The following is a 23,986-nucleotide window of genomic DNA, read 5'->3' as shown; positions in this document are numbered from 1 at the left end:
ACTAACGTTGGCAGGACAAGCTATGTGCTGAGATTATGCTACATGCGAATTTGTCATGTGAGAGTTTCCCAGATTCCCATATCTGCAGCAAATGTCTCTTGCCTTTCATCACCCTGGCAGCTCTGATTGACGCTTCTATACCTCAGCCCCCTGGCAACGTTTGTGTAACCCTCTGGTTTTCTGATACTGCCTTGTAGTAGTTTCACCTCAACGCCCTTGACCGCGTCTCCCGCATTTCCCGCAACACATCCCTCACATCCCTCACACCCCGCCCCCGCCACAACTGCCCCAAGAGGATCCCCCTCATTCTCACATACCACCCCACCAACCTCTGGATACAACGCATCATCTTCCGACACTTCCGCCATCTACAATCCGACCCCACCACCCAAGCTATTTTTCCATCCCCATCCTTGACTGCTTTCCGGAGAGACCACTCTCTCCGTGACTCCCTTGTCCGCTCCACACTCCCCTCCAACCCCACCACACCCGACTCCTTCCCCTGCAACCGCAGGAAGTGCTACACTTGCCCCCACACCCCTAACCTGTTCTTCCTCTCACCCATCCCTTCCTCCCACCTCAAGCCGCCCCTCCATTTCCTACCTACTAACCTCATCCCACCTCCTTGACCTGTCCGTCTTCCCCGGACTGACCTATGCCCTCCCTGCCTCCCCACCTATACTATCCTCTCCAACTATCTTCTTTTCTCTCCATCTTCGGTCCGCCTCCCCCTCTCTCCCTATTTATTCCAGTTCCCTCTCTCCATCTCCCGCTCTGATGAAGGGTCTAGGCCCGAAACGTCAGCTTTTGTGCTCCTGAGATGCTGCTTGGCCTGCTGTGTTCATCCAGCTTCACACTTTGTTATCAACTTCTGCTTTATCCCAGTTCTCACTCTCTTTTGTTCTCCAACCACAGATAGTCCCCAATTTCTGCTCTTTCCTCAATTTATTCTTGCTCCCGGTCTCATTCATTAATCCCAGCTCCCACTCTCACTACTTCATCCTAGCTCCTGCTTTTACTTCATCCCAGTTTCAACTCTCACGACAAGTTCCCAGCTCCCACTTGCACTCCTTAAAACAGCTCACACCCATTCAGCTTCCATTTTGTGCTTTATCCCAGCTCCCCCTCTCTGTTTTATCCAAATTCTCATTCCCTAATGTTTACGCCAGCTCCCTCTCCGCTTCATTTCAGCTCCTACTGTCTCTGCTTTGACCCAACTTCCACACGCATTCCTTATTCCACAATCTGGGAGAACATAAAAAGGAAACACACAGAAAAAGAACTTGCTCACATCTGAGATGTCTGGCTACTGTGCTGATTTGATATATGTAAGTTTAACCTAAAACTATGTTTGCAGATTGTTCAGTCTCTGAACCCATACATTTAGATTCTCGGTTCCACCATCCCTTATAAAAACTGACAGACAATGTTTACTTCATGCTTCACTACAACTCCTTCTTCACCTTCTTATTAACAACTAGTGTGCTTTCATTATGTTTATAAACAGTGCTGCCAATTCCTTGTATATTGTTTGCAAATTTCTCTCAGATTTACTTCTGCTTCTTCATTGCATATGATCATACCTGGCAATTTTCCTCATTCTTTTAGTTTCATCATAACTGTAAGTTTTAGCTTTTTCTTTACCCCATCCTTTGGTGACCCTATATTTTTTCTAGGAATACATCCATGTTGCATTTTAATAACGGGATAGAAAGATATAAGTCCAAACTTGCCAATGACGCAATCGTGGCTGGAAATAGATGAAAACATAAAAACCATAGAGAGGCATGAATAGATTAAGTACATGAGTATTCATTGAAGTGAATGTAAGACCATGCTGTTTGTACATAAGAAGCAGACAGCTTTTAAAGTTGTGAATAACTTAGCAATAATCAAAGTCTAAAGAGATATGGAAGGCCCATGTACATAGATAATTAAAAAGTCACAAATAGGTACAGAAATAGTCAAAATCACTATTAACATTTTGGCCCTTATGTCTGGAGGACTCAGGTACAGACGTGTAAAAATTATGCTACAACTATAAAAATGTAAAGTTGCTCTGACCCCAGAGGACCATAGTGCTGCTATCTCATTTGGTAGAGAGGTGGAGAGAAAGATGACTGATGATGGTCTAACCTGTGGGTCTCCATGTCTTATGTGAGGGACAAGGTCAAAAAGGCAAGACCGTCATGATGACATCAGCCATGAGAAAAACCCCGCTGTATTGTAAGTACAAAGTACATGCAGATTTAGACACCACATCTTATGAAGGATGTATTAGTCTTAATTGGTGGGGGTGTTGTCTAGGTTGTCTCAAAGACTGGACTTCATCAAGTATAGAGTTGGGCCCGTAAGAATTTATCAGGTTAACGGGTGATTTTATTGACACTTTCAAGATATTTACGCAAACTGATGATAAATAGAGGAAACTACTTCCAATTGTTGAAGAACATTGGGTTAGGGATCGTGGTCTAAAAATTAAAAAAAAATTAAACAAATCCTCATTCTCAGTATTATATCTTGTATTGTTATTTGGTCATTTTGATGACCTTATTGGATTGGAATAGGTTAATAAAAAACATTGAGCATTTCAAAGAGTCAAGAAAGAGCCTGATCTTCTCTGTCATTTCCTTTTTAACCCACGTACTATACAGAATAAAAGCAAAAAGCACTATAGAGGGTAATTCCTTTCTAATTAAATTCAAATAAAAATGAAGAGCTCCACAAAAGCCTTTTTTTAACTAAAAGCAAACTAAAAACTGCCATTGCATAAAAAAGTATACAAATAAATTAAACAAAGAATTAACTTATCAAAGCAAACGAATGATCAGAAGATGTAATAATTTGCAGCGGGCAGCATTACAGTGACGTGCAATAATGTGGTTATCGTTTTGGGTCTTGTGCAACTGTTTGCATCAAAAGGAGGAGATGTGGGCTTTGAGTCTCAGTGCACTTCAAACAAACTGGGCCCACGTGTCTCTGTTTTAAAAAAAAGGTCATCTATCTATAGAGAAAAAACAAGGAAATAAATCAGGCCACTATAAAACAATACACAGGTCAGCAGCTTGCTCACCAGCGGAGCAAGAACCAGCATCTATAGGGAGCAGAACATCCTGTGCCTGTTAGCAAAATCATTTTCTTTGGATTATGGAGCAAAGGAACCTCTATTCCATGCAAATGGTGGACAGAGAGAACTGTCCTCCATGTCAGCCCTCGGCTGCGTGGCCGGTGGCCCTTCAAGAACAGGGGCTCAAGAAGAAACTGGGCTGGCTGAAAGTGTGCCATGCTCTGACTGTCATCATGTTTTTTCTCATTCTGGCTGGCCTACTGTCTGGCATATGTTATTTACACCGACTCCAACGAGAAGTTGAACAAGTGAAGCAGGTAAGTTATCAGTTTACGGGCTTCTGAAAGAAAACAAAAGCATAGACACGAAAGAAAAAAAAATAGAACCAATTACACTGAACACTTGTAATATTTGCAGATGATCGACGCCCACCCACAGAATAGTGCTAAGAAGCAAATTGGTAAGTACAAGCCTTTCTTTCTGTGAAGAAAATGTCACAATAAGTGAGAAAATCATGCGATGGATACGTTTATTTCTCTTTGGGGAATTTTAAGACTGTCCACGAAACCAATTGTCATGGTCTAAATGTGCTGTGTTTTAGGTGCTGGGAACATGACCAAGCCAAAGCATGTGGTTAAAATGGCTGCTCATCTAACAGGTCTGTGGATACTTTTGTATCTTTCGTGCAGATGAACAAGCAAAAAAAAAGAAACCAGTTACTGGGAAACAATGGGGGGGGCGGGGTGCGAGCGGTGGTGGTATATGTGGATTGGAGAGAAAGAAATAAAATATGGTAAAAGGAAATGATTTTTAAATGAACACAGCATTAACATGTTAATATCTTGAAATTCTGAGCAATTGTTTCAGCTTGTTGACCATAATTGACAGGTGTGTGTGTCTAAACCAGGTTATTCTTCATGTTTGTGGCCATGTTACGTAATATATTTATCTCGCTTTGAACTGCAGGAAAAGCATCATCTAATCATTCCAATAGATTGACGTGGGAGGCATCCCTGGGCCATGCCTTTACAGATGGGATTACGTACAAGGATGGAGCGCTGATCATTAATGAAGCTGGAGAGTACTTTATTTACACAAAAATCTTTTTCCGCGGAGCACAATGTGAGGCTGTCCCGCTGTCCCAGTCTGTAATCACGCGTAATATTAATTACCAGAATGATCTGAGCTTGATGGAAAACATCCTGCTAAACTATTGCAGTGGCACTGGACCATGGGTGAAAAATATCTTTCAGGCCGGAATATTTCATTTGAATCGCGGAGTACAGCTATTTGTCAGTGTGTCCCATCCAAAAATGGTTAGCACTAATGAGCTAATGACTTTCTTTGGACTCTATAAGCTTTAGGGCATACTTGTATTATCCAAATGACCGCTGAACACACCAATGGCCTTTGAACTTCAAGTCATGTGACACAGGGACGTTCAAATGTTTGATGAATCTTTGGCCTTTTGTTTTTCTTGCAAGCTTTTAAGAAATTTCTGAAACAGCATAGTATTTGAAGTTTAAGAAGTCTATGAAAGATTAAAAAAACCTAGCAATTGAAATGTGAAATGCATGCAACTATAATATTTAGTTCCAATTTTCATTCCTCCTGACTTAAAGTTGAGGTACAGTTCAATGGATGTGAATAGCCTTCCAGTGTCTCATATAAGTGATTATTTTTCATGTGTGAGGCTAAATAGTGTGTACTATGGAACTATTTTTCTTCAGAAGTGAGGCGCATCATCTTTGAATCCCTTCACCTGACGTTCATCTCCCACCTCAACTCAATAATCCTTAAAACTTTTGCCTAACAGAAATCTAACAGTCGCAGTGTTAAAATTGTCATCTTTATGTGGGAGAGATTACCTCCTGTGCTTTCTGATTTCAGCCTTGAATGACCCGATTCTAAATTTAAGGTTAAACCCTCTTGTTCTGGTAAGTCCGACACAGAAGAAACAGCTTGTCTCCACCCTGTTGAACTATCTAGTCTTCTTAAAAATTACCGTTATGCCCATCACGTGCTCTTAGGATCCACAACTGACCTCTTAATTTAACCCCTTTACCCTTAATATCATTCTGGAGATTCTCCAGTGCCTGCAATCCAATGCCAATATATCTTTCCTAAGGTGTCGTGTCCAGAAATGAAGAGGCATTTAATCAGAACATAACGTCTACTCCTTGTACTCTAACTCACTTTAGACAATTCTATGTTGATTTATAATTACATTCCGCATTGGCCCGCCAGCTTGGATATGTGGGCCTTTAAATGTATCTGTTCTTTCACTGTTCCCACCTTTTCACAAAGTGCTTCATAGATGATCAGGAGGACTGAGTAATGTAAAGATGGACACTCCACCTTGACACATGTGGATAAGGAGCACTAAATCCTGTGAAATTTAGGAGTTTACACCATGATGGGATTGCCTCAGAGTAGTGTGCAGGCAATCTCATTATCGCAAGTACAGTTTTTTGATTTCTGTTTTAGACACAATAGGCCAATGGCCCACCCTTTCCTACTGCAAATGTCAACAGTGTTTCTGTAATTTGATGGTGGGAAATGTCACAAATTCAAGATTAGTTTTGAAATTTTCACAAAAACAGTTGAAGCAGGAATTCATCACTTTATATATAAAACATGTCACACCTTCTTAAAGATTTAGTTTGAAATAGGTTTATGAAATCCAACTGCTTTCCCCTCTTTTTCTTCAGTGAAGGACTTTCAAGGCTTTCCAGTTCTTCTACTTTCTACTATTGTAAGATGTGGCACCATGGCAACGTCTCTATCCTTGCCCTCTGCAATTGACATTCACTCAGAGCCTATCCATGTCTGCTTCACTCATGCAGTGGCATTGCTCGATGCATCAGGACGCTGCACCATTGCATTGTGTGTCTTGACATTTAAGGTACCACACATCAGATTTTGCTTAAATGCACCCCGTGTGAACCAAGTAATGATGTTTTTCAACATCAACCACATTCCACACAAGTGAATGTCGAGATGGAGTTCGGGGCTGATTTTCATACTGCTTTTTAAGTGTAGTAAATTTAACCATTTTGCATATGTTGGTTAAATGTTAAAGGAAAGATTTCAGTTTTATTTTCACTTTATTCTTCATTTTACAGTTGCAAAAAAGGTTTAGAACCAAGTTCGTATAATGCTTGTAAATCATTTTATAATTGGAAAAAATGTATATATATTGTTTCAAATAAAGCTTTAATGATTACATTTACGTTTACATTTGTGTGTGAAAGCTTGGAAGATACCTATTCAAACTAAGCTAGCAGCAAGTTAGATGCTATATGGACATTAAATATTTAGAAATGAAGGCAACAACTGTATCTAGGTGGAGTTTGCCCAGCTTGACCTTTTATACATCTCTGTTTCAAAGCAGATTCCTGGCCCTGGGGGTTACAATGTTCAGATCAAATGGTAATATAATCGAAGGAATCCAAAAATCATCATCTGTTGTATGACATGATGTGAATCTGTACGGCGTACCAGAAAAAGAAATTCCTGTGTATAACGATTAAAGAGGGCAGTTTGACACAAATACATATATCGGTATATATCGCCTCCCCATGCCACCTGCAAAAGCTTTTGTACATACATGTCCAGTTGCTTTTGTATCCATATTCTCTTTAAAATTCTACCACTTTAGCTCCACACTTTGCTATCTCTTGCCAAGCCTCTCCTCACCTTCCCTAGGAAAAAACTATTTTAAGGGTATAGTTTCCTCTGCAAATTTGTAATCTTACCGAGAATACTCAAGTCAAGGTTATTAACATGTGCATGTTATATATTCGGATGAGGGTGCATTTTCAGGATAGCAACCTGTAACTAGAGCAGTCCCACAAGGATACTTGTTGGGAGCACAATGTACATTCACGAGGTAGATGACAGCAATGAATATACTATTGACAAGTTTGCAGATGGCGTGGAAACAAGTAGGAAGGTAAGCAGTGAGGGTAACACAGTAAGCCTACAGTGGGATGAAGACAAGTTAAGCAAATGGCCCAAAACATGGGAGATGAAATATTATGTGGAAAATTGTGAGGTCATACACTATAGTAGAAAGAATAGAAAGGCAGAATATTATTTAATTCTAGAAAGACCACAAATTGCAGTAATGCAGAGGGATTTGGGCTCCTCAAGCATGAATCACAAAAAACATATATACAAGTTCAGTCAGCAATAGAGAATGCACATGGTTTGTTGGCTCTTATTTCATAGACAATGGAGTGTAAAAATAGAGAAATCTTGCTAAAGCTGTACAAAGCACCAATGAGACCACCCTTGGTACACAGTTAACAGTCTTGAGTGTCTTAACGAAGCAAAGGTATACCAACTTTGGAGGCAGTTTATCTAAGATTCACTAGATCAATCCGAGATGTGGATGGGGCTTCTTATTAGGAAAGGCAATGTAGGCTGGGCTGGTAGTCATTGGAGTTTAGAAGAATGAGAGGTGTCCATTTTGATTCTTTGGGGAAAAAAAACCCAGAAATTTCTAGAAAAACTCAGCAGACCTGGCAGCGTCCGTGAAGACAGATCAGAAGTAACATTTTGGGTCTGAGTTCTGAGAGAGGGTTACCGGGCCCTAAACTGTAACTCTGATTTCTCTTCGCAGACGCTGCCAGATCTGCTGAGCTTTTCCAACGACTTCTGTTTTTGTTTCTGATTTACAGCATCTGCAGTTCTTTTGGTTCTTATTTCAGATTCTTTGGGGACTTGACAGGGCACATGTGAACAGATTGTCTCCCCTTGTGGGAAAGTCTGGATCCAGATGGCATACTCTCAATAAGGGCAGACCCATGTAAGGCATAGATGAGGGAGAATGTCTTCTCTCTGAGGCTAATGTATCTGTGGAATTCTTTACAACAGAGGGCCATTATGTATAGTCAAGGCTGAGGTAGACAGATTTTAATCAGTGAAGGTCCCAAGTGTTATGGAGAAACAGCAGGAAATTGGAGTTGAGGATTTTCAGATCCGCCATGATCTCACTGAATGGTGGAGTAAATGTGATGGGCTGAATGGCTTACTTCTATGTCTTATGGTCTTATGATCTATCTAAAAATTCAATAGCCCCAAAACTGACCCTCGGGGAACACTGCAGCACATTTCCTGATGATCGTGCAAGTAATTGTTATTGGTACTGTTTACTGTTCCTTAGTCAGGCAGCTCCATTCTTCCTTTTCAAACAGTGTGGAAACAGGCCCTTCGGCCCGACAAGTCCACACCGACCCATAGAGCATCCCACCCAGACCAGTCCTCATAACCCACCTAAACTGCCCAGCCCTGAGCACCAAGGGAAATTTAGCATGGCCAAGCCACCTAAACTGCGCATCTTTGGACTGTGGGAAGAAACCAGAGTACCCAAAGGAAACCCATGCAGACATAGGGAGAACATGAAAACTCTACATAGACAGTCACCTGAGGGTAGAATCAAACCCATGACCCTGGTGCTGTGAGGCAGCAGTGCTAATCACTGGCCCACCATGCTGCCTCATTCATTTTGTAGAGTTTTATTTTCCTTACAATTCCGTGATACTTTATTAAACAGTTTTGCAAGTTGATATACACACCTTCAACCACACATCCCTCATTGGCCTTGTCTGTGGATTCATATTATTTGGAAAATCAGAATAACCTAAATGGGGTTGAGAAACAAAGGAACCTGTGAATGTAAATAAACAAATCACTAAAAGTTGTATTCTAGAGATATTCCACAGAAAAATTAGAGAAATCATTTGGAACTTGAAATCAACTGTGTCTGGGCTACGCTGGAATACTGGGTCCATTTCTAGTTGCCACATTATAAAAGGTTAGTGAGGTCTGGTTACAAAATAAGCTTTAAAAAAGCTAAGCCCAAATTTTTGAGGTGACACCAAGCAGGAAAGGTTGAATCCATTAAACTTGTTTTCTCTTGAAAGGAAAGGGCTGGCGGCTAATAGTGATCTTTAAAATAACGGAAGGTTTGGATAGAATGGATAGGGTGTGGTTCAACTTCAGGAAAATGGTAACACCAGGTGCCAACAATAGGAAGTAGTCACCAAGGAGCCAAACAGCGAATTCAGAAGAAACTTTATCTTTTTTCTAGAGAGTGGCAAGAATGTGGCACTCACCACAGCAGCGAGTAGCTGAGATGAACAGCATAGGTGCCTTGAAAGGCAATTAGGAACAAGTTGGACAGGTATAGGAGGGAGAAGGGATTACAAGGGCTGGGTGAAGAAGAATGGGAGGGGGCTGAAATGGAGTATTGACATTGGAATGGGTTGGTTGAATAGATGGCCTGTTTCAGTCAGTGACTTTTGTGTAATTCATCAGAGAAACATGTTAAACATTGAAGGAAGAATGTAAGATTTCAAGTGTCAGAGCTCCTGAATTATATGAATACTCTTGTAACAGTGACTTTATGAGGATTTGCTGTGCATTTCTGTTCTTGATCATAGATCCTGAAGTTAAATTTTGACTCAAGGCAAATCATGCGCTCTATCACTTATGTTGGGTTTAATATGAATTATTTCTCCACACTTCAAGTTACCAGAGATCAATAGTCATCCGCAGCACCAGACGTATAGAGTCAGAGACTCATGCAGCAAAGAAATAGACCCTTTGGTCCAACCAGTCCATGCCGAACATAACCTCAAACAAAACTAGTCCCACCTGCCTGCTCCTGGCCCATATCCCTCCAAGCCTTTCCTATTCATATACTTATCCAAATGTCTCTTAAATGTTGTAATTGTACCCACATCCACCTTTTTTAAATGTCTCTCCTATCACCGTAAAAATGTGCCCCCTAGTTGTGACATCCCCCATCCTATTCGGGAAGTATCTTCCGAGAAGGAACTCTGAAGGCATTATTAAGTGTCGACTTGTTCAATGACCTAAATTCTGGCTCAACAAGGCAAGAATTTGTGCATATTTACCATAAACTGGGCTCCTCATGCTTCTCAATGCTGTGATTTCCTCATTGCTTTTGTCATTTTCCATGTGAACAAAGCACACTTAACCAGCATGGGGTTCTCCTCAGGTGCAATTCTGGGCTTCAGAATTTTAAGATTTCAGTCGCATTTGCGATCATCCCGCAATATGATTTACATTTTCCATTCAAAGAAATTACAACGAGCCCCTGGTAAGTTAATTGAGTCAGCAACGATAATGGTTAACCCGCAGCATCCTGACAATGCAAGCTTCTGAGTATCATAATTTTGACCTACATTGTGGACCCTACTTATTTAACACTCCATTCCCTCTCTACATAAATCTGTTTTACAGTGTTCTACTTCCCCGTATTCACTGGATGATCAAGTTAAGACTCATCATGTTATTTCTATTCATTGATAGAATGAAGCTATTTTTATTGAGGGCAAAAGCTATTGCACCTCCCCATAGACAGCGCAGTAACATAACTGGTTCAAACTCAGTTCTAAAACCTAGAATGGGTCAAGAGTATGGCTGCGTTTTCTTGTTTAAGTTGCGAAGCCTGAGTGAAGTGACATGACCCTGCATGCAGGAGGACATTATGATTAAAAAGTGGTAAAATAGTCAGCAAAGATGAGATGGCACCAAGATTTAATGATCTAAAGGCTTCAGGAAAATAGGAAGATGATGAGCAGGTCTATAGTTTTGAACTGGAAAAGAAAAGTGCTGGGAAAACTCAGTGGGTCTGGCAGCAGCTGTGGAGAGAGAAATAGAGTTAATGTTTCGAGTGCTGTCGTGGCCGGATTGGGTGACTGCTTTGCGGAACACTTCTGGTCTTTCCAAAGGAATCACCCCGATCAACCAGTTGCTTGCCATTTGAACAAACCGCCTCGCTCCTTTGTGAACAATCCAATCCTGAGTCTGCAACAGTGTCCCAGCGAAGCTCGGTGCAAACCGGAAGAGCACCACCTCATTTTCTGCTCGGGCACTTGGCCGTCTCCAGGACTCAATTTTGAATAAAACAACTTTCAGAGCATGACCTCTGTCCTCCATTGTTCTTACATATCCAACCTTTCACTGACCATGTTTTGTTTGTATCTTGTTAGCTTTGCTTTCAGCAGATTGGATCCTCTTTCTCCATTTCTCACCTTCATTTACACCCATTTTAAATCACAATCTCTCCTTTTCTGCTATTACCATTGTCCTTTGCACTGGGCATGCTCACCATCTGCTCCACTTGCTCCTCTTCTCCCTCTGTCTTTGGCATTTAAAATAAAAAACACCATTTTCCCAGTTCCTTTCAGTTCCTGCTGAGTTTCTTCAGCATGTTCTACTCTTATTTCAGATTTCCAGCATCCGTTGCATTTTGCTTTTATTATTGTTTTGGAATGACCATTTAATTTTGTAAGAAAGTGCTTGTTGGTGGTGGTAGTATATTTTAGAGTCACGTGATTCTGTTCTCAGTTTCTCTTCATAAGTGTGTCTGTCAGTGCTAATAAGCTGTAACTTTTACAAACTCAAAGAACAGTAAATTGCAGTGGAAACACTGCTAGTACGAATGCTCCTCTAAGTGGCATGTCATCCTGACTTGGAAAGATAGCGCATTTCCTTCACTACTATAGGGACAAAATCCTGAAACTCCTTCCAAATCAGTACAGGTTCAAACAAGGGGCTTACCACTAGCTTCACAAAGTGTAGAGCAATATAATGCCAACAATCCCTGAATGCCATAAGGAAAAGACAATCTGATTTGATCAATATTTATCCCACAATCAACATCAGTGAAAGAGATGATCAGATTATTTATGTAAATGCAGTTTGCAGAAATTTATAGCATCCAAGTTAGCACTAGTGTTATCTACAACAGGGACTACAATTCAGAAGCTAAAGTTGTGGGGCTAGGATTGCATCAAGGCAGATTGTGAAATTGAACTCAAGTAATAAATCTGGAATCAAAAGCCGATCTCATTGCGATGATGAAACAATTGTAAAATTCAAACGTCCTGTAGGGACAGAAAATTTGCTGCCCTTACCAGGTCTGGCCTACATCCCCAGTCCACATTAATATGGCTGACTCTTAAATGCCCTTTAGAGTGGCAGAAATAGCTGCTCAGTTGTCTCTAACTTCTTCAGAGTCTTACAAACTGAATAATTGGATGGATCAATCAACGTTGCTCGAAACGACAAAAATGGGAACTGTAAACACAGCCCTGTTGACCCTATAAAACCCTTCTTACTAACAGCCAAAGTTGAGAAAGTTGTCCCACAGACTAGTCAAGCAAATCAGCTTGAAATAGTCATGCTCATCAAATCATCCCTTAAAGACAATGACCAAGACTCGAATGTCCCGTCCTCACTCCTGGTTATGTCCTGTCCCACTGGCAGGACAGGCCCAGCAGGGGTGGCAGCATGATGTATACAGCAGGAGTCTTCAAGTCTCATGACATCAGGTCAAATATAGCCGAGGACGTATGTTGCTGATTGCCATGTACTGTTCAGCCCCCAGCTGATAAATCAGTGGCCCTTCAAGTTGAACAGCAATTGGAGAATGCAGTGCGGATGTTAAGGGCACAGAATGTAGTCTAGGCATTGGACTTCAATATCTATCTCTAAAAGTGGCCTGGCAGTAGCACTGATGTTTGGGCTGTTTGAGTTGCTGTCTGACTGCAGCGAGGGAAGAAACAACGGGAGAAATTTCTATTACCTCAGCTTCACCAATTTGCCTGCTGCAGATACATTTGCCCATGACAGCATTGGCAGGAGTGACCGCTGTACAGTTTCTGTATCCTCACATTGAGGTCATTGCATTGTGTGGTACTATCACCATGCTGAATGGGATAGACTTCAAACAGATCTAACAACTCAGTCAGAGATAGTAGGAACTGCCGATGCTGGAGTCTGAGATAACAAGGTGTAGAGCTGGATGAACACAGCAGGCCAAGCAGCATCAGAGGAGCAGGAAGGTTGACGTTTTGGGTTTGGACTCTTCCTCAGAAAATGATTTTCTGAAAACGGATCCAGGCCTGAAACCTCAGCTTTCCTGCTCCTCTGATGCTGCCTGGCCTGCTGTGTTCATCCAGCTCCACACCTTGTCATCTCTATCAACTCAGGGTTGGACATCCATGAAGTGTTATGGGCTGTGGGCCGCGGAAATGTACTCCAACACAATAAACAACCTCATGCTTCAGCATTCGCCCACCCAGCAATTACCATCAAGCCAGGGGATCAACACTGATCCAATGGAGTTTGCAGCAGAGCATGCCAGGAGGGGTACTAGGCGTTCCTAAACGCGAGGTGTCAACCTGGTGAAGCCACAACACAGGACCACTTGCATGCCAAAGAGCATGAGCAACATGTGATAGATAGAGCTAAGTGATCCCACAACCAATGGATTGGATCTAAGCTCTGCAGTCCTGTTGCATCCAGTTGTGAACGATGGCTGACAATTAAACAACTCACTGCAGGAGGAGTCTCCAAAAATATCCCCATCCTTGTTTAACAGGGGGTGGGGGTGGGAGGGGTGGGTTAGTTTATACATCAGCACAAAAGATAAACTTGAAGTGGCTAGAAGTGCTGAGTGGATGGTCCATCTCAGCCTCTTACAGAGCAGCCCAGCACCACAGGCGCCATTTACCTGGCATTGTGGAAAATTGTCCAGAATGTCCTGCACACGAAAAACAGTGTAAATCCAGTCCAGTCAATTACCACTACATCATTCTACTTTCAATCATCAGCACAGCGGTGGACGGGTCCTATCAGCAGTGTTAGCAAGTGGCAGTTACTTAACAATAACCAGCTCGCTGGGTCTGCTTTCTACCAGGGCCACTCAGCTCCTGACCTCCTTCCTGCTTTGGTCCAAGGACTGAATTCTGGGAGATGTGGTGCGAGTGACAGCCTTCGACTTCGAGGGCTGAATTCGACCGAGTGTGACATTGGGGATCCCTTGCAAAACTGGCGTCACTGAAGTAATATCTACCACAAAGGAAGATCGTTGTGGTTGGCTGTGAGGCACTTTTATGATATCCTGATGCCTTGAAAGGCATTAGACAGATGCGAGCTCTTTCTTTATGTTTTAAGTTATGGGGTGTTGGTTGTGTAGGTTTACTTTTTTTCTATCAGAAGATTGTCCCTTAATGTTGGGTGGGCCAATTCATCAGAAGATAACTTGCCACCTAATTTCCTTCACAATGGCCCGGTGATCACTGTACACCACGCAGCCTCTGGAAGTGAAACACTCAGTCCTGCCTGGGAAATAATCTTCAAACTGCCTTCCAACATCAGATAGGACAAGGGATTTGAGACTAACTGCTCGAAAAGAAGTGTTTCGTGATGAGGTTCGCAAATCCCCCACCAATTCCCCTCACAAGTCCGCCACAATCATGCTGTTGTGAACTGTGTGGCCGGAGCGGCAAAAGACATGCTGGACTCATATATCTGAAGTGTTACTTCATGGGTATCAATATGATTTGCGATGCTGTACTGATGCGTCAAAAACCACAGCTAGCTTGAGGCAAAAGACTGCAAAAACAGTGAAGGCACAAACCACAAGCCCTTATTACAAATGTGAACAGCGTTTCTAAAGTGCATTTTTTCTCAAGTAACTCGTGGAAATGTTTGGTCGACTGTTGTCACACTTCAATCATAAGTAAGTGTGTGCGTGGGCTAATACGCAGAACGCTATAAAAACCAGCCCTGGGCGGTTGGACCAACAGAACATCAAAGTGTGACCTGCAATACGTGTGCCAGTGGATTACTCTGCTCCTGCACAGGCTACTGAAGGACGGGTTCATCATATACCATTGGAAACACAGGCTTGTCTTTTGGGGAACTGAACCATGCAACAGAACTACCTATATCCACAAGTATATATGGTGGATGGCAATCCGAACCTCAATCCTTATGTGCCTGCACCTACCTGGGCACTGCCCACAATGAAGAAAAAGAGAAAACTGGACTGGAAGTCAGTGGGCATCATACTGCTGCTGAACCTGGTCCTTTTAACCTTGGCAGGGTTGGCTCTAGGCACAGTCTACGTCCTCGAGCTGAGGAAGGAGATCCAGGAAATAAGACAGGTACATCCCTATGGAAAATAACGGGAAGAGGGAGGTTGGAGAAGTAGGCAGTTGTTGGAATGTCATCTTTGTTTCTCTTTTTGTCAGGGCAATGGAGAGCAGGCTCCAATCGCGGAGAAGATTGTGGGTGAGCATCAGATTATTCAATGCAAATGTTCAACACTTCAACCATTTAGTATGTACATTTTTTGTTGCCTCTTTTGGGACCCCCAATATACACCAGATATAGAGAAGAACTTCAAAGTTCCAAAGAGAATGATAATGCAGTGTGAGCATCAAACAGAATGGAAAGTTACAGTGCAACATGGTCAGCCACAAACTGACCTTGATGTATTTCTGAATGGATGGGAGTGGGAAAAACACTTCTTGAAGTCTGACTGAGATTCCTCATTGGTGTACCGTTGAATTCAACTCTTTGATTCAGTCAGCCTAGCCAGCATGCATAAGTTAGCCAAAATGAATCTTGTATGGTTCGAAATTCTGAAGCTCTGACTGTTTTCTATGCATTTACCACTTGTGTCTTTTAATAGGAGTCCAGAATATCTCAAAGCCACCCAAAGATTTAAGAATAGCTGCACACCTCACAGGTCAGTAACTATTTATGTCTATGCAGGAAGAATAGAATGGGCAGTATAAGGGACAAACAGTGGAATAAAAACTAACAACAGAGATGCAAAGTGCTGTCAGAATGGGCAGTGAGTCAAGTTGGGAAGGTAAACAAGCGAAGATATAGGGAGGAGAGCATCAAGGAAAGGAAACCAGGGCGTATTTGATCTAAATGCACTATGGGAATAAGGTGGAAAATGTAGATAACTAATTTTAAAGTTAATTTTGTCTTGAATGATTTGAATTAGCCTCAGTTTAAGCTGCAGTCCAAGTGTTTAGTGTATTTGATTAGACAGCAAACAAATAGTCTTCTTGCCGTTGAATTCGGGCAAGATGGGGCATCAAAGCAGTTTCCTGCTCTCAGGAATTGTCTGATGAAAAAATTTTAAAGATTTGTTCTCACTTGGAAAGGAGAGGCTTCAGGCGATCAAACGGAATTTTACAAAATCATAAAGGAAGCTTGACAAAATGTAACCAAACTCATTCCGCCGATGAAAGTGCCAGCCACTAGGGGGCAGTGTCACTTAAGATTTCAAAAGTTATATTTTCACCAAAGTGGGAAGGGACTAAATTGTAAAGGAAACTCTTTAATAGAACAGACAATTAGAAGAGAAAACTAAGCATGTTATTGTCTAGCGTGTAAAGCAATTGTGCGATAACAATGATGAGGAAATTGGGTTCGTGTGAACAAACTTTGCATTAACTTTGTAGAACTTTTCTGTTCCTAATCATCCCACATCTGAAATCAGAAACTTTCCACGTACGAAAACTCAAACATTGTTGCAGTATTGGAGCCTTGCCACTAGCTGTCACCAAAACCGCTAATAACTGTCGTACAGTATGCTTTGACTATATCAGCTCTCCCACTCTTCCCAACCTTAAATCTGGCATTAGATTGATGAAAATTGTAAATTTAAGTGTGACTTATTTCTCATCAGTTTACATTTTAAGGACAAATTTTCTTTAGATTGTGAAAACAAAAACAGAATTTATGGGATTACTGACAGATACAATGATTACTCCTTCCCACTCATTGTAAAAGGGATGGGATAAATTTTGTTAGCAGTCACAATGTTCGTTTTAATTTCCAGGCCTGTGATTTAGCGGAATTGAATATCTTGATGTGTTTGTGTACTTACCCAAATGCAGGTTACTAATGCCAGGGGAAAGAATAGCCACATTGCGTGTTGAGGAACATATAATACCCTCGATTCCTGTAACGTTTAGAATTGTAGCATGCTTAAAATTCCATTCAACTGAACATAACAGTGGTATTAAAATGTGAGGCTGGATGAACACAGCAGGCCAAGCAGCATCTCAGGAGCACAAAAGCTGACGTTTCGGGCCTAGACCCTTCATCAGAGAGTCTCTCTGATGAAGGGTCTAGGCCCGAAACGTCAGCTTTTGTGCTCCTGAGATGCTGCTTGGCCTGCTGTGTTCATCCAGCCTCACATTTTATTATCTTGGAATTCTCCAGCATCTGCAGTTCCCATTATCTCTGATAACAGTGGTATTGTAGTGCAAACTTAGTTCTTACCAGTTAGGTGCCAGTCTCTGCTATCCTGGTGACCCATCTAACATAAATCCTGTATACAGCAGAAAAAAAGTGTTCAGTCTATATGATTTGTTTTTTTCACCCTTATTTGCAATGACTTTTATTGCAGGAGACTCAATCACTGCAGGTTCCAACCCACTTATATGGGATGATCGGAGAGGCCATGCCTTCACCAGGGGTGTGGTTTACAAAGACAGAGGTCTAGTTGTCAATGAAACTGGGATTTTCTTTGTTTATTCCAAGATCTACTTCCGATCGTATACGTGTGAAGCCAAGAAGAATTTAGAGCATATTGTATTCAAACGAACGGACCGTTATCATAAAGACATGATTCTGATGGAAACCAAAAAAATAAACTATTGTTCCGAGAAGGAAAGGGAGTGGGCTACCAACAGCTACCAAGCAGGAATAACGCGCCTCTCTAAAGGTGAATCCATTTACGTCAATGTTTCAGATTCCAGATTAGTTAACTTTGACGAGACGAAAACTTTTTTTGGATTGTATAAACTTTAGTTCATGTTATATCTTCCTGGAGAGATGAAAGAACTCTATTCAAAAAAAAAATCAAAAGTGCATTTAACGCATTCGTGTCCCAACCACCACCAATTAAAATCTTTAGGCTTTGATTTTTTTTCCAAGTCCTAGAATATCATTTCCCAACAGCTTTGAAACAGCAATGCACCTGGTTTCTTTCTCCAGAGGACAAAACGCTTCCCCGCCTTGGCGTCGCCCAAGTGACCCAGCCTGAGAAAGAGTAATTGCCGTGTGGGGCAAACACAAGAAGAGGGGATACAGAGTGAATAACAGGTGGCATTTGTATAGTAGGTTGATGCACTGATACCCTGTGCTGCTACACCTCTTCCAGCCAATTATTGTTTGTGCACACATCAACTTCAGTGAAAAGATTGTAGGTAAGGAGAAAATAAGAACGGCCTGGATATGTTATAAATGGCATCCTTGCACACTATTCGAAAATATGATGAACATATGTATGCAACACCAGGAAGGACCAGTTGATGACTTGTTGACAGACAGAATTGTAACAGCAACGGTTGTGATTCGTGATAAACCTCTAGGCCTTACAAATGACTAAATCATGTCCAAATCCTGCTTTTAAATTAGGTTTGAGTGCAACCTGAATTGTCTGTTTATACAGTGCAAATTTATCCCAGTGAAATGTAGAAAGGCTTTGCCTGAGAAATGTACCATTGTGCATGGATTTTATGATGTAGTCTTCTTGCATTACGGATTTGTGATTGTTCCATGTGAAAAAGTATCTGTGGCAGAAAAGTGTGTCCTAATGGACAGACTCTTCGATAATATGTCACTTTCAAATACTGCACACTATGTTAGTCAATTTAGGATAACAAATATTTGTGCAATAATAATTTCACAATGACAATTGTAGAATGTAATTTTTAGATCTGTTTATTTTTATAAAAGGCAAATTATTTATAAATAAAACTCAAGTTTAGAAATAAACATAAAAGCTAGTGAATCTTTGCGGTTAGTTAATGACATACATTTCATTTTCTTTCCTTTTAAATAAGGATGCAAAATCTTATTTATTTCATTCCATTCTTAATGCCAATTTGTACAAGTGTCTGCCTGAACTATTTATTTTCTGCAGCCCAAAACAGAGTTCTCTATGACAATCTTTGGGCTGTGATAGGAGGTCAGAGATACAATAACATCCATTCAACTTGCCCTATCCCCTTCCCATCTGTCCCAATGGAAAAGGCCTTAGCTTCCTCACAATGACTTTGCAAAGATCAGGAATGAATCCTTAGCGGTGGGATTGCAGCCAGTGGCTCAGAATGCTGGAAGCCAGTCTAGCAACACCATGGTGCAGGCAGAAGATGACATTGTCGCTGCACCGCACACAGAGATGATGTTGTCGTAGGCCTCCCACCCAGCACCCCCTGCAGGCTGCAAATAAATAATAAGGAACAGCTTGCAAAACTGTGTAGCGTGGAATACGCAGAGGGGGTCCGCCAGGGTTTCACTTTGGCAGGGTGGTCAGTGTGAGGGCACAGGCGCAGTCCTCCAGTCTGTCCACCAAAACGACACCTTTCACTGTTATTTTCAGCATTGTCACTTGTGGCTTAGTTGGCAGCAATCTTGCTTCTGAAGAAAGGCTGTGAGTTGTAGTCCAAGCCCAGATGACCCCATTACGCTGCTGAAGGAATGCTGCACTGCCAGAGATGCCATCTTTCTGATAGGACTTTAAACTGATGCCCTCTCAGGGAAATGTGAAAGACCCCATTACGCTGTTGCATTGTGGAAAAGAGCAGCTGGGTTATCCCTTGCCAAGTGGTATTTCTCACTCAACATCACATTTGCTGTTGTCGCTTCGATGTTGGTGGAAACTGGTCGTGCACAAGTTTGCTGGATTTCCTATGTCCAACAATGTCAACACTTCAAAACAACCTCATGGGCTTTGGGAGACGCAAGGGTTATGGAAGGTGCTATATGCATATATGCAGCTATGCAGGTGTTGTAGTGCAGCTGGTACAGCTTTCCTTCTGAGCTAGAAGCTCCAGGGTTTGAACCCATATTCATATTTGGCTCTGGCAGGTAAGTTTGAATATCAACCTGCAAATAGCACCCATTACAGGTGGTATGAAGGGGAGATCTTCTGGGTCAGCTGGAACCAGGTAAGACCTGGAGTGTAAGTATCCCACCCACGTTACAAGAATCCACATGGGTTGCACTCCATGATACACATCCTCCTCACTTCAAATAACTACACATCAGCTAAGCGCAAGTCTTTATATTGCACGCAGGGAAACCCTTCTCTAATTGTCTGAGCTGCTGAAAGTGTTGAAGTACCTTGGGCATCTAGATTGGATTAAACATTAAAAAGAAATAAAGCAGCTTCCAAATACATATAGGAATAAAAGACATACAGTTATGTTCTAACTATACCTCAGTGTTCATATCTGCACCCCTCTTCTATTATATTTCATCAATTTCAAATCAGCTTTCAATCTCGCATTATTAAACCACTCAAGGGGCCAGTATTCAAACCCTGTACAAAATATTATTTCCCATTCCAACAATACCACAAGATCCTCAGGAATAATGGATGGTGCACATGGTCACACGGTGTCATTGAGTGATCCAGCATGGAAACAGAACTCATGGTTCAACTAGTCCATGCCAACCATGATCCAAAACTAAACTAGTCCCACCTGCCTGCTCTTAGCCTATATCCCTCCAAACATTTCTTAGTCGTGTACTTATCTAAATGTCTTTTAAATGTTGTGACTGCGCCTGCATCCGCCACTTCCTCTGGAAGTTCTTTCCTCACATGGACCACTCTAGGCGGAAAGAAATTGCCCCTTTCTCTTCCCCCCTTAAAAATATGCCCCCATATGTTGAAATCCTGCACTGGGGAAAAGACACCTCCCATCCATTTTATCTATGCCCCTCATGATTTTATAAATCTTTATAAGGTCATCTCTCAATGCCCTATGCTCCAGTGAAAAAGGTCCTGGCCTTTGCGGCGGCACTGTGGCACAGTGGTTAGCACTGCAGCCTCACAGTGCCAGGGACCTAGGTTCGATTCCAGTCTCAGGCAACTGTCTGTGCGAAGTCTGCGCATTCTCCTCATGTCTGTGTGGGTTTCCTCCGGGTGCTCCGGTTTCCTCCCATTGTCCAAAGATGTGCAGGCTAGGTGGATCGACCATGTTAAATTGCCTGTAGTGTTCAGGGGCGTTTGGGTTATAGGGGGATGGGTCTAGGCAGGATGCTTCAAGGGGCAGTGTGGACTTGTAGGGCTGAAGGGCCTGTCTCCACACGGTAGGGAATCTAATCTAATCTATCCAGCCTCTCCTTATAACTCAAGCCCTCCATTCCTGGCAACATCCTGGTAAATCTCTTCTGAACCCTCTCCTTCCTATTATGGATTCACAGTGAGTTTGGTTCACAAGGTGCACTTTATCAAGGACTAATGGAGTGTCAATGTTTCACCCAGGAAAATAGCCACATCAGGGTTGCCCACGCTGGTTGTGAGATTTCAATCTGAGACCTCCCACTTCTTGCATTGTCAAAAAAGCCTTAATTCTTCACTTTCAATATTTTTGCAATGAAGTAACAAACCTTTCATAGGAAATGGAGAAAACAAATCTCTCCACCTATCTTCCTTTCTCTCCATCTTCGGTCCGCCTCCCCCTCTCTCCCTATTTATTCCAGCACCCTCTCCCCATCCCCCTCTCTGATGAAGGGTCTAGGCCTGAAACGTCAGCTTTTGTGCTCCTGAGATGCTGCTTGGCCTGCTGTGTTCATCCAGCCTCACATTTTATTATCAATGTCCAGGAGATGGGTTTTTAATTTGTGAAGACTTTGGGGCAGACCTGAAGCATTCAAAGCCTCACCACACAATGGATTATCAGCACTTGTCATTGCTGAGGCAGGATTCGTGAATTAATAAGGTCGATTTTGAAGCTTTTTTGTGCTTTAATGATCCGTTTGCTGCATTTTTCTTCAAACATATTATGTTTTGCTGGATGATTCTTGCTATCGAATAGAATCATTGAATCTCTACAGTGTGAAAGCAGGCCATTTCAACCCATTGAGCCCATACCGACTCTCAAAGAGCATCCCACCCAGACCCGTACACCGCACCCACCCTCCCCATCCCCGCAACCCTACCTCTTTAATCCTGCATTTGCCAAGGCCAATCCCCCTAACCTGCACATCCTTGGGCTGTAGGAGAAAGCCATGCAGACACGGGGAGAATGCACAAACTCCACACAGACAGCCGCCTGAGGCTGGAATCGAACCTGAGTCCCTGGTGCTGTGAGGCAGCATTGTGGCATTGGTTGATCTACTTCATTACGAAGAGGTGAGGAAGGGCATTTAGATGTTGTGAATGCTCCCAGATGAGATGAGAAGCAGCAGACCACAAGATCAACTAGCACAGGGGGCAAAAATTCTAAAGATTCTTGGTTCATATCAGTGCATCCCTTGGACTGACATTTGGACTTACACAAGAATACTTTTGTTTCCTGCCTTCACTTCATTAAGACGGCTGCATTACAACCAGGTAATGAGGGGTGAATCAATTTCCCTCTCTTTGAACCTCCTTGATCAGAGGTACCGATGAATTCAAATCCCTCTCGGCACACAGCTATCACATTTCAATTAAAATGTAGCCACCAGATCAGAATTAAGGGATCAACCCCAAGGTTTCTTTGAGTGAAAGAAATAGGGACCTCATTACCTATTATTGCCTAAAAAAAGAAATAAAACACTACATCATATTCGAAAATAGCAGTAAAGTATTTAAAAAAAAGGGAGGCCCCAGTATAATAGAAACATAGAAATAGGCCGTTGTAAAAAGTTCTTAGAATCCTCAAGTTGCTGTAGTTAAGCATGAAGTTGGCTCTTTGGTTGATGTCTTGTATCCCCAGCAGGACTGAATTTTTAGAATTCATGAGTTCTCAGTGAATGGATGTGGGTGCCTCTGGCTTGACCAGCATTTGTTGTCTATCCCTAATTGCCAGTTAAAAGTTAATCACATTGATGTGGGCTTAGAGTCACATGTAGGTTAGATCGGCTAAGGATGGTAATTTCATTTCTTAAAGGATATTAGTGATCCAGACGGGTTTTTCCAACAAGTGACAATGGATTCATGGCCATTATTAGACTCTTGATTCCCGATATATGTGGAATTCAATATCGAGATCTGTCACAGTGGTAATTGAACCCTAGTCCCCAGAACATTACTCAGAGAGAGAGAGAAAGAGAGAGAGAGAGAGAGAGATGTGCATGTGAGAGTGAGACACAGAGAGAGAAAGAGAAACAGAGTGTGTCCGAGAGAGAGAGAGGAAGAGCATGAGAGAGAAGGAGAGTAAGTGAGAGAGAGTCTTTGAGTTTCAAGGGAGTAGAGAGGAAGAAAATAAACATTATGAGAAGAGATTGGCAGCTAATAGTAAAGATAACCTAAAACAGTTCTGCAGGTATATAATTGTAGTGAGAGGAGGACTGGGTCGGTTCAGGATCTAAAAAGGGGATCTATGCAAAGAAGGAACTGCTGATATACTAAACGAATGCTTTGCATCTCTTTAAGCTAGGAAGATGATGCTGCTAAGGCCATTGTGAATAAGGACCTAGTTGAGACACTGATTGGAATAAAAATTGACTAGATTATGAGAATAACTGGCAGCAATCCCCATTACCACCAATGCTCAATAGTGATGGTGTACACCTGACAAGCTGCAATGCAGCAATACTCTAAGCCTCCTCTAACAGCATCTTTCAGAGCCTCGCTGTTGCCATCTGGAAGGACAAGGACACAAGATACATAGGAAATGCTATCACTTGTAAGTTTCCCTCCAAGGGATATATCATTCTAACCCTGGACTATGTCGCCATTTCTTCAGCATCATTGGGATATTGATGGAATGAGGATGTCACTGGATAGACCAGCATTGATTGCCCATCTCTAACTGCCCAGAGGACACTTAAGAGTCAACCACATTGCTGTGGTTCTGGACTCATTTGTAGACATGTTTTCCTCTCTAAAGGGCATTAGAGAACCAGATGAGCTTTTTTTGATGATCAACAATGGATTTTTATAAGTCTGGCAGTGCCTGTGAAGAAAAATCAGAGTTAATGTTTTGGGTCTGGTGACTCTTGGCCAGTTCTGAGGAAGGGTCACCGGGCCTGAAACGTGAATCCTGACTTTTTTTTTCAGGTGCTGCCAGACCTGCGGAACTTTTCCAGCAACTCCTGTTTCTGTTCCAGATTTACAGCGTC

At 42.1% G+C, this 23,986-nt stretch overlaps 2 protein-coding genes across 2 annotated transcripts; both read left to right on the top strand.

Annotated features, from left to right (window-relative positions):
• The first annotated feature begins 2,981 nt into the window (after positions 1 to 2,981).
• LOC125456548 (tumor necrosis factor ligand superfamily member 6-like) lies at positions 2,982 to 6,210 on the top strand. Its single transcript, XM_048539759.2, has 4 exons — positions 2,982 to 3,384; positions 3,485 to 3,527; positions 3,669 to 3,725; positions 4,034 to 6,210. Exons 1-4 carry the CDS (start codon positions 3,148 to 3,150, stop codon positions 4,429 to 4,431), a joined length of 735 nt encoding a protein of 244 aa, XP_048395716.1. The 5' UTR covers positions 2,982 to 3,147; the 3' UTR covers positions 4,432 to 6,210.
• Positions 6,211 to 14,739: 8,529 nt separating this feature from the next.
• On the top strand, positions 14,740 to 18,476 carry LOC125456616 (tumor necrosis factor ligand superfamily member 6-like). The gene is made up of 4 exons (XM_048539899.2): positions 14,740 to 15,060; positions 15,148 to 15,187; positions 15,591 to 15,647; positions 17,331 to 18,476. The coding sequence occupies exons 1-4, from the start codon at positions 14,824 to 14,826 to the stop codon at positions 17,732 to 17,734; spliced, it is 738 nt and encodes a 245-aa protein (XP_048395856.1). The 5' UTR covers positions 14,740 to 14,823; the 3' UTR covers positions 17,735 to 18,476.
• The last annotated feature ends 5,510 nt before the right edge of the window (positions 18,477 to 23,986 follow it).

Source organism: Stegostoma tigrinum, chromosome 8 (genome assembly GCF_030684315.1).
Source record: "Stegostoma tigrinum isolate sSteTig4 chromosome 8, sSteTig4.hap1, whole genome shotgun sequence".
In the NCBI taxonomy this organism is placed as follows: domain Eukaryota; kingdom Metazoa; phylum Chordata; class Chondrichthyes; order Orectolobiformes; family Stegostomatidae; genus Stegostoma; species Stegostoma tigrinum.
Note: the sequence above shows the minus strand (reverse complement) of the source record. Positions and strands in the feature narration are given on the sequence as shown.

What these genes read in the sequence shown, in the direction of transcription:
- LOC125456548 (XM_048539759.2), top strand. Translation starts at nt 3,148, where the DNA reads ATGGAGCAAAGGAACCTCTATTCCATGCAAATGGTGGACAGAGAGAAC. An exon ending in AAGTTGAACAAGTGAAGCAG is followed by an intron (nt 3,385 to 3,484) that starts GTAAGTTATCAG and finishes TAATATTTGCAG; the next exon opens with ATGATCGACGCCCACCCACA. An exon ending in TAGTGCTAAGAAGCAAATTG is followed by an intron (nt 3,528 to 3,668) that starts GTAAGTACAAGC and finishes GCTGTGTTTTAG; the next exon opens with GTGCTGGGAACATGACCAAG.
- LOC125456616 (XM_048539899.2), top strand. Translation starts at nt 14,824, where the DNA reads ATGCAACAGAACTACCTATATCCACAAGTATATATGGTGGATGGCAAT. An exon ending in AGATCCAGGAAATAAGACAG is followed by an intron (nt 15,061 to 15,147) that starts GTACATCCCTAT and finishes TCTTTTTGTCAG; the next exon opens with GGCAATGGAGAGCAGGCTCC. An exon ending in AATCGCGGAGAAGATTGTGG is followed by an intron (nt 15,188 to 15,590) that starts GTGAGCATCAGA and finishes GTCTTTTAATAG; the next exon opens with GAGTCCAGAATATCTCAAAG.